The sequence below is a fragment of the Myotis lucifugus genome, unplaced genomic scaffold (genome assembly GCF_000147115.1).
Source record: "Myotis lucifugus unplaced genomic scaffold, Myoluc2.0 scaffold_132, whole genome shotgun sequence".
In the NCBI taxonomy this organism is placed as follows: Eukaryota; Metazoa; Chordata; class Mammalia; order Chiroptera; family Vespertilionidae; genus Myotis; species Myotis lucifugus.
The window spans coordinates 1,130,135-1,141,085 of NW_005871180.1; the positions used below are offsets into that span (position 1 = coordinate 1,130,135).

Here is a 10,951-nt window from a genome sequence, read left to right on the forward strand (position 1 = left end):
TGACTCAGTTGATTGGAACATCCTCCCATTCACCCAAAGGTTGCAGGTTTGGTTCCCAGTCAGGGCAAATACTTAGGTTGCAGATTCAATCCCCGGTTGGAGCACGTGCAGGAGGCAACTGATCAATGTTTCTCTCTCACATCGATGTTTCTCTCTCTCTCTCTCCCTTCCTCTCCCTTCCTCTCCCTCACAAAATTAGTGAAAGCATATCCTCGGGTGATGCAAAAAACACATACATATTTATCTCATGTAACTGAGAATAGACACTCACTGAGATACAACAGATGTCAGCAGGGCTGCATTCCTACAGGAGAATCCATACTTGTGCCTTTTCTGGTTCATGGTTCTCTTCCTCCATCTTCAAAGCCAGCAATGCAGCATCTCTTTGGCTATTCTGCCATCATCACATCTTACTCTGTCCTCAGCCATGTAAGTTCTCTACTTCTAAGGATTCATGTGATTAGAACAGACTTACCCGGATAATCCAGGATAATCTATCTCCTTGTGTCAAGATTTTTAACCTACTCACATCACAAATACATTATAATCACCATGGATGATAACGTATTTACACTTCTGGAGATTAGGATTTGGACATCATTGGGGAATCATTATTCTGCATACCACAACTCCAGGGAGGCCCAAGAGCCACTTTTTCCTGGGATCATTTGCCAATTGTGAACTCTGCCAAGAGCCTGAGAATCTGGGCTTTGTTTGCACAAAGGGCATCTACTAGGGGACACAGAAATAAGAACACTAAGCAGACTTGGAACCCAAAGTAAATGGCTAGTTTTCCTCCTGGCACATTTGATGAATGTGGGATCTGTGTGGGTCAGGATGCTAAAACCCTAAGTGGAAAGTCTCTGAAAAGCAGAGTATTGCTTTTCATCATTTTTGTGAGCAAAGATTAACAGTTCAAACTGTTTTAGGACAAGGGCCTCACAGAATACACAGGCTCTCAGTTGACTTTCAGGCTGGAAGGTCAGGGGTAAAACAGGTAGACAAAGCTTTTTCAGGTGTACAACCAGCTTCTGGACATACAATTCAGTCTTTGATTGAATTTAAACAAGTGGTTACCACTCTACTCAGCACAGAGAAGAGTATATTCTCTCTAGTGAAAGGTATTATCAGCTGGGAGTGCAATATTTTAAAAATACACAATATCTGAAATTCAATTAAAAAAAAAACAACTCCTAGATATTCCAAAAGGCAAGAACACCTGGTTAAAAAATCAAAAGACAGAATATACCCACAGGTAAACCAGATAGTGAAGTTTAGCTAACAAGGGCTTTTAAAAGTATGCTTAATATGTTCAAGAAATAAATTAAAAATATGAAGGAAAAACACACCTATGGAGAATTTCAACAGAGAATTGGAACTTATAAAAGAGAATCAAATGGTTATTTTTAGAACTAAAAAGTACAACATTTAAAATTAAGAACTTGTAAGATCTGTTTAAAAGCAGACTAGAAAAGCAAAAAGATGAGACTGGTAAATTAGAGAGCATGTTGACAGAAAATTTTCAAACTGAAGTACAAAAATGTGAAAGAATGGGAAAAATACAGAAAAGAGCCTTAGAGATATGTGGAATGCAATAAGTAGCCTAAAATTTGTGTAATTCAAATTCCAGAAGGAAAGGAGAGTAGGAAAAAAGCAATTATGAAGAGATAATAACATAATTTTCTAAAACTAATGAAAATATCAATCTAAGATTGAAAGCTCTATGAATCCAAAGCATGATACACACAAAGACAATCACACCAGCACACATCGTAAACTGCTAAAAATCAAAGAAGACTAGGTATTCACCAAAACAGCTGGGGAAAGAGGGGAACGCATTACCTTCAAAGGAGCAACAATAATACTGACAGTTGATTTCTCAGAAGGAACAATGGAAGCCGTAAGACAATGGAACAAAACTTTAAAATATCAAAATAAAATTTCTCCAAAATTAGAATTCTATGTCCAGGGAAAATAATTCCTCAAAAATGAAAGGAGACCAAATTCATAAAAATTTATACACTAAATATGTACAAATTTTTATATAATTTTTTCCTTAATAAAGCTTAAAAAATAAAAGAATACATTTTTCTCACCAACAAAAACAGAAGATTCACCACAAGAATCATGAACTAAAAGAAAATACAAAAGGAGTTCTTCAGGCAGAGGGAAATACTCACACAGGGAAACATGGAGTATCAGGAAAAAATGAAAAGCAACAGAGAGTTGCAATATGCAGGTAAATATAAATGATATTGACATGTATATATTAGTAATAATTTTGGGGGTTTAAAATGTGTAAAATTAAATACATGACAATAGTAACATAAAATATGGGAGGGTATTCATGGAATTTAAAGTGTTCAAAGGTTAGCATTCTTGGAGAAGTAAAAAAAGTAATAATTTTCATGACTATAACAAGTTAACAATGCATATTGTGATTTCCAAGGTAACCACTAAAAGAATAATGCATTACAAGTGAATAAAGAAAAAAATGGAATAATTTTCCTTTCTTCCCATAAAGTCCCAAAGAAAATGATTTAAATATGCAACAGCAAATTAGTCAAGACTCTCAATTTATAAAACACTTTAGTTGCCACTCGTGTTAGTATAAACAAATGCTATGACCATGTGATTTAATTATTTTTTGGCGTTTGATTTAGTCATTTTTTAATAAAAGAGCAAATTCATAGACTTAGACAAAAAGCGAACAAATGTTGGTTTTTATTTGAACATTTAAAAGTTCAGTAGGCACTTTTACTCACTATTGCTGAAATCTAACAAGCTCCCATTGGAACTTATTTGAGGGTCAAAAGGTTGGAACTAGAATGTTCAATCATTCCAAAATTTTGAGAGAGTCATGCACTCCATCCATCACCATAGGTGCCTCCCAAATCACAGCTCTTCCACAATCCTACTCCTGGGTACTTCTTTCAATGCTGGATTGATTAATCCCTTATTTTCTTTCCACTTTTTCACTTAATACCTCATGTATATACATCCATGAAGGACTCAACTGCAATGGAAAGTTCAGGGTAGTTTTGTAGGAATTTTTGGGCTTACAGTCCATTAGCCTCCTAAGAGTCATGCCCTCGCATCCCAGGCAGAGCCTACAGAAGTCAGTGGCTGGAAATGGCTGCCCTTCTGTCATTCTGTGAAATTCCTCAGTCAGAGCAGGAGTCAGGGATGAGTTCATTCCAGATAAATATATTAGAGAAGTTGTGACTTGCTTGGTGCCCGCAGCAAATGTAGCCCAGTTTAGTATTAAATAAAACAAGTCAGTCACAGGAAGTTTGAAAATTGAGGGTGTAAATGAAGGAGTGGCAAGGGAAAGGGACTCTTGCAGAGCATCAGGGTTGCCCTGGTTTGAACTTCAGGGCCACACTGTTGATGCAAAACCTCTGACCAGCAGGCCCAGGTCCATCAGGAAACACATGGCCGAGGTGAGCTTCACACTGCAAAGGAGAGAAGCCTCTGTCATTTCTCCACCGAGAAAGAGATCTTTACGTAAAAGTAGTCAGATGAACCCCACGGGGCCACCCAGTGCTCAACATCTGTGTGGGGGAAAGTTAAGAAATGAAAGTAGGCAGAGCACAGAAGTGGTAAATTGCTCTCAGTTTTATCAAAGAGAATATGAGCAAGTTATTGAACTTAGGCCTCGATTTACTCATCCATAAAATAGGAATAATTGTACCTATTTAAGAGAGCTGTTGACGATTAATTGATAAAATGTATATAAAGCATTAACACAATTCCTGGGTAAATACTCAATAATGTGGTTGTGGCCAATGTATTATTTTTTTTTTATTAAGGATAAAACTATGCTCTACTTATCTGCTTGCCTCTGGAGTTTTACACCACCAGAACATTTGAGCACACAAGCATATCAAAATGAATCTGCTGTCTGGATTGAAGCGCGCTCTCCTACCAAGCTCACAGAGGGAATAGTGCGCTGATGTCACCTGCCGTGTCACTCTGTCCATGACACACGGCCAAGTGGGGAAGGAGGTGGGGAGATGCCACCCACACTAGGCCTTTGCTGCCTGTCCTTGTTCTAAAGCAGTGGTTATCAACATGTGGGTCGCGATCCCTTTGGGGGCCGAACGACCCTTTCACAGGGGTCGCCTAAGACCACTGGAAAACACATATATAATTACACATTGTTTTTGTGATTAATCACTATGCTTTAATTATGTTCAATTTGTAACAATGAAATTGGGGTCACCACAACATGAGGAACTGTATTAAAGGGTCGCGGCATTAGGAAGGTTGAGAGCCACTGTTCTAAAGAATGTTAGGGCCAACTCTTTCTTTCTGATCCTGACTCTGCTCTCAGCTCTGGAAGGCTAGACCCAGGACAGGCTTCTCGGGGGGTGGGTGGAAGGCTCTTTCTCTTCTCTGCACGGCCCAGAATGAGGGGAGGGAGGGATCGGAAGCTGCAGGAGTAGAAACCCCATGTGCTTCAGTGGCAACTAGACTTGCCAAGGACAAGGGAGCTCTTTGTGGCACTTGGGACAGCATCAGGGAAAACCGGACAGACAACGCAAAGAAACTCACCTGCTTGCAGACAACCTCTGTGCGAGCTGCTCCCAGTGAGGTGTCCACACGTCTCAGGATTCCTGTGTTGCTTTCATCAGAGCCAGACGTACCGTGGGCCTCAGAAAACGAAGGCCATCCAGTGCCGGAGCAGTACTTTTTCTCAGAACTAAGGAAGACATTCCCAACGCTACCGTTATTAACACACAAAGAGCATTTTAGGCGCCAACTCATTTTTCTACTGAGCAGATCTGATTCCCTCCCTCCTCTGCCTGATCCCATGGCGGGTGATGTGACAATCAATTCCACAGGGATTTTGCCCACTGCACCTTCACTATTTTTTTAAAAAATATATTTTTATTGATTTTTTACAGAGAGGAAGGGAGAGGGATAGAGAGTCAGAAACATCGATGAGAGAGAAACATCGACCAGCTGCCTCCTGCACACCTCCCACTGGGGATGTGCCTGCAACCAAGGTACATGCCCTTGACCAGAATCGAACCTGGGACACCTCAGTCCGCAGGCCGACGCTCTATCCACCGAGCCAAACCAGTTTTGGCCGCACCTTCACTATTAAAAACATTGTCCCTTCACAGTGTTTCTTTGGTGTTAAAGGTTTCTTTCTCAATGTCAACAAAGAGCTTTGTGGATTGTGTAGCATATTAAGAAACAGATTAAATCCATGTGTTGTAAAGGTAAAAAAGGGGGAAATCGAAGTGAAATAGCAGTGGTTGAAGGAGGGCACATTGAGCTTGGCCTATCAGAGAAGCGTGAGGTCTGATGAAGCAGCCACTGTCAGCACCAGAAACTTTGGGTTATCTCAACACAGAGGCCTGGCTACCTGCGAGGACCCATGAGCAGACCCTGCCACTGCTCAGCTGTGTGGAACTGGGCAGGCTGCTTCCCCTTTCAGCCTTAGTGTCCTCATCTGCAAAAGGGGGTTAATACCTACCTTATGGAGGTGTTTTGAGGATTTAAAGAGCTACTTTGTGGAGCATATGGAATGTGCTTATGAAAGAACGTTCACTATGACTATTCTTATTAATAAATAAGCCTGGTCGCTCTGAGTCAGTCACTGCAGTGAAGCTGATCCTTGGGGGAGTCCCACAAGGACCAGTGGTGCTGAAGGCTGGGGAGACAAGAGGAGCCGGCAAGAGGAGGCAACAAATAATCTGCCCACCTAAGACCTGCCTCCTCTCTAAGTGCTTTAAAAGATAAGCTCCCTTAAATAGTGCCAGGAAAATAGATATTTAAATTTTAAATGGCAGTGAGATGGCTCTAAGGAAAAATGAGAAGAAATGAATCATAAATATTGCAAAAAAAAAAAGCTGAGCAAAGTGACAAGAAAAATCTGGCAAATCAAATCTCTAGACCAGGGGTGGGCAACCCCTGGCACGCGTGCCAAACATGGCAAGCAAGTAACTTGCTGGCACACGAAACCCTCTCTTATAATCTTCCATTTACAATTTTTTCCTTAATATCAACTTTTTTATTTTTCAGATAAATTCAGTGTAGGTGCATCTTAGATAAATAAATAATTTTACATAACAAGTTAAGTTAAAGACCATAGACATGGATTGACAAGAGAGGGGAAGAGCAATTTCAATAGTGTCAAAAACGAACTATTGAGGACTTGGAATGACATTCCAGAAAATTTTTTCTGTTTAAAAAATTTTGCAACAGCGTTACTCTCCATGTTTTCATCCACATACGCTTGTGAATCTTTGTTCTCAGTGATGAATTTTGTTAAGTCTCGTAATAGGAGTAGCCTGACGGATGAAAGTAGTAGCTCGTGCATATCTCTGAAGGTCACGAAATATAAACCTGATGTAAAATCTCTGTCATCAGTGATGCAGCAGCAAAAGTCCCACTGATAATATCAAACGGAGTCATAAAGTTTTCTGTCAGACTATCAGTGTACATGTATACATTAAAAAATAAATGTATTTTTCATCATCATATACTGTGTTTTTGTCGCTCGAATGAATTTTATTATTTCTTCAAGGTTCTTCACATACGTACACCTTGAGAGATATCAAGTAGGCATAACATGTTCCCAAAAAATTAGTGTTGGCACGCAGAAGAATTTTGAGTCAGAGATTTTGCTGGTTTTGGCATGCACTCACAAAAAGGTTGCCCACCCCTGCTCTAGACTATGAACAGGGAAGGAAGCTCAGTTTAGAGCAGTGGTTCTCAACCTTCTGGCCCTTTAAATACAGTTCCTCATGTTGTGACCCAGCCATAAAATTATTTTCGTTGCTACTTCATAACTGTAATGTTGCTACTGTTATGAATCGTAATGTAAATATCTGATATGCAGGATGGTCTTAGGCGACCCCTGTGAAAGGGTCATTCGACCGCCAAAAGGGTCACGACCCACAGGTTGAGAACCGCTGGTTTAGAGCATTATTCCCAGCAGAAACATCCTACCTAATAAAGAGGGAATATGCTAATTGACTCCCATGCCGTCACAAAGATGGTGGCGCCCAAAGCCAATAAGGAGGGAATATGCTAATTGACTGCCCTGCCCTCAAAGATGGCAGCACCCACAGCCACAAGATGGCCGGCAGGGGAGGGCAGTTGGGGCGACCAGGCCGGCAGGGGAGGGCAGTTGGGGGCAATTGGGCTGGCAGGGGAGCAGTTAGGCATCAATCAGGCTGTCAGGGGAGTGGTTAGGGAGCAATCAGGCAGGCAGGCAGGTGAGCGTTTGGGAGCCAGCAGTCCCGGATTGTGAGAGGAATATCCGACTGCCAGCAGTAGGACATTCCCCGAGGGGTCCTAGATTGGAGTGGGTGCAGGCTGGGCTGAGGGACACCTCCCCCGCAGTGCACGAATTTTGTGCACTGGGCCTCTAGTCTAATATAATGCAGTGATTTTCCAACATTCTGGTCTCAGGAACCTTTAATACTAAAAAATTATTGAGGATTGCTGAGAGCTTTTGTTTACATGAGTTATATGTATCAATATTTGACAAATTATAAAAACTGAGAATTTTAAAAATATGCATGCATTATTTTAAAAAACAATAAATTCATTACATAATATAAATAACATTTTTATGATGGTTATATTTTCCATAATGAAACATTTAGTGAGATGAGTAGCATTGCTTTACAATTCTGCAAATCTTTTTTAAAAATATATATTTTATTGATTTTTTACAGAGAGAAAGGGAGAGGGATAGAGAGTTAGAAACATCAATGAGAAACATCGATCAGCTGCCTCCTGCACACCCCCTACTGGGGATGTGCCCGCAAACAAGGTACATGCCCTTGACTGGAATCGAACATGGGACCCTTCAGTCCGCAGGCCGACCCTCTATCCACCGAGCCAAACCGGTTAGGGCTGCAAATCTCTTTAATGTCTAGCTTACCTAAAGGCAACTGAACCTTTATATGGGCTTCTTCATTCAACCTGCTGCAGTGTTGTTCTGAGTGAAGTGTAGGAAGAAGGTGTGGCCTTGCAAATATGTAGTTAGAAAAGAGAGGACCTCTGAGGTCCCCTAAAAAGGTCCCAGGAATTCCTAGGGCCCTCAGACAGGCTTTGAGAACCACAGGTATGACTTTGAGGAATTAAGGGCTTTGTCTTCTGAAAGACTTGGGTGCAAATCCAGACTCTGCCTGTTACATCTATGTGATCTTGTCAAGTTATTTAATTTTTTAAAGCCTTAGCATCCTAATCAATAGATTAGTGATGGCATCATTACCTCCCAGGGTTACTGAGAGGACTAGCTGAGATATTTTCTGTATAGCATAGTGTCAGACATATGTACATAAGTCAGTAGCTAGTATTTTTTTTAATATCATCATTATTATCCATGACATTTGAACAGGTGGGGGTCCAATTAAAAGTGTCTGCATATTCAGGTTGGGTCCTTTACAATCCTTTTGTAAGGGTTCAAAAATATTCATCCATGCCACTCTGGCCCAGGGAAAAACATCTCAAGTATCTTTTAAACATATTCTTTCAACTCTCAACATTATATATAAACTAGTGATTATTAAAGGAATTTCAGTGGAGAATTATGAATACAATAAATTTTTTTAATGAATGAATCTAAAACTCATTTAAAATATTTTATGGGAAACAATAAAAACAATAAACCTTTATTGATGCAATTAACAGAATCTGGAGATTTTTCCAAGTAATAAGAGAGGGTCATCGTATATAATTTAAGAGTAAGAACCTAAATATTAAGGCCAATTAGAATTCTAATATACATATTGAAATAATTAGCAGATTATAAGGCCCACCCTTGAAAAACTAAAACCACTCTGGATCATTTCTTCTCATACACTCTTTCATTTATTATTCATTTCTGAAAATTCTATAGCCTCCAAACCAATAGCACAGGCATCTGGTGATAACTGACAACCCTTGTAGTATCTTAGAAAAATTTCAGTTAACTTGAAAGAATTAAAATTTTTGAAAAGGGGGTTTTAAACAATGTTAGTTGCTGGTAACATGTAGGACATCAGACGTTACATAAAAAGGGAACTTGCCAGTGTTGCTAAATGGTTAGAGCGTCAGTCTGTGAACTGAAGGGCCATAGGCTCACTTTCCAGTCAAGGGCATATACCTGGGTTGCGGGTTTGCTTCCTACTCCGGTCAGGGTGTGGTGCATGCAGGAGGCAACCAATCGATGTGTCTCTCTCACACTGATGCTTCTCTCCCTCCCTCCCTTCTCCCTTCTACTCTCTCTGAAAAGCAATGGAAAAAATATCCTCACGTGAGGATTTAAAAAAAGGGAACTAGTATCAGGCTCTGTTTTCGTCTAAGATTTATGACCATGAAATATGACCACAGTAGATTTTAGTAAACACTTCCAAAATTGGTGTCTGGAGGGAAGGAGAAGGAAGGTGAACGGAGGGAGTAGGGAGGGGGCAAAGTCACCAAGTGGCAGTGTCGAGTCCTCAGGGGAGTGGTAACATCCTGGGAGTGTTCCTGACCCTGGGAAACCCTGATGTAAAGGTCTCTGATCTGGAGAGTCAGCAGGTCTCCCAGAATCTGCACCATATTGGTTCCATGTGAAGGCAAGTCTGCAGGCAGCAACGAACCCATCCACCAAGAGGCAGGGGTTCCACATCCACTCGACTCTTTACTATTTAGCTGTGGTTGACCGTCTTTTCACCTTCTTTTGACTCTGTACAAGCATTTGAAGGAATGTGTATTTTTCTCTACCCCTACTTCCTATTATTAAGGCTGGTAACTGGGGACAGAGAGAGGGGAAAATGAGAGGCAAAACAAGAATAATTCCCAAGACTAGCTTCTTAAATGGGAAGCATGTTCAAGAATATAGTCTTCAAAAAAAAACACAGTCTTCATTTATAGATTCTCACTAATCAGAATACATTCTCAAGAATGCCTCATTATCAGATACACTCATGTATATAGCCCTAAAAAGGATCTATCTCTATCACTGCTAACGCTGCTGCTAGTATTGAGTGCTTGGCATGTGTGAGGCATTGTTCTGATGCTCTTACATGTCTTAACTCATAACTCAGTTAATCCTCCCAACAACCTTATACATTCGGTACTGCTACCATACTCATTTTACAGGTGAGCAAGTTGAGGCACAGAGTGGTTAAGAAGCTTGCCCACGATCATAGGGTAATGGAGCCAGGATGTACATCTTGGCAGCCTTATCCACTCTGCTACACTATAAACACATGTATCTTCTAAAAGAGTATATTCTGGAACCTAAATGATTCTTATGAATCTATTCTTATTTCTCTTAGTCTTGGCCGCAGCAGGAAAATGGAACAGAAACAAACTCAAAAGCCCTTAAAAAATAAAAACTTTTCAACTAAAATTAAGTGATTGAAAAGAAACAAATATAGTTGGTGAACTGGCAGTTCAGTAAACTGGCCACCTGGTAAACACGCTTTTGGAGAATTGGCTGGATTGTTAGTCTTGGCTGCTTCACTACCTTAGTGACCTGGGGCTGGTCATTCAACTTCCTTAACTTAGACTACCACTGTGATAATACAGTAGCCTGGCCACATGTGGCCTTATCAGTTAATTAAAATAAAATAAAATAAAATGTTCTGGTTTTCAGTGGCATTAGCCACATTCAAGTGCTCAATAGCTATATGGGATTAGTGGCTACCATATTGGATGGAACAGATATAGAACATTTGCATCAGAAAGTTCTACTGGACAGAGCTTTCTGCTCTGGTCTCTTGGATCCTCCCTGATCCAACATTCTGTGAGTCCAATGCCTGAACTATGTGGTGAGTGGATGGCACGCACTGTGTAGAAAGAAGGTCTCAACTTTACTACTGCACAAACTAGATCACCAATGAAGAAGAGGGGGGGGAGGAGGAGGGGGAGGAGAATGTTCTTACAGGATGGCTTCTAATCTTTTGTCTTCACCCTGGCCAGTTGGCTCAGTGGCTAGAGCAGCCGTGGGCAA

At 40.6% G+C, this 10,951-nt stretch overlaps 1 protein-coding gene across 1 annotated transcript in view; it reads right to left on the reverse strand.

Moving 5' to 3' along the window:
* Window positions 1–2,692: 2,692 nt before the first annotated feature.
* The window catches only part of MSRB2 (methionine sulfoxide reductase B2), a 23,493-nt gene continuing 15,234 nt past the window's right edge, over window positions 2,693–10,951 (reverse strand). The window contains exons 4-5 of the mRNA XM_006094276.3: window positions 4,558–4,705; window positions 2,693–3,455 (exon numbers count right to left, since the gene is read on the reverse strand). Coding sequence (XP_006094338.1) covers window positions 3,351–3,455; window positions 4,558–4,705 — 253 coding nt within the window. The 3' untranslated portion in view covers window positions 2,693–3,350. The remainder of the gene's footprint in view (window positions 3,456–4,557; window positions 4,706–10,951) is intronic.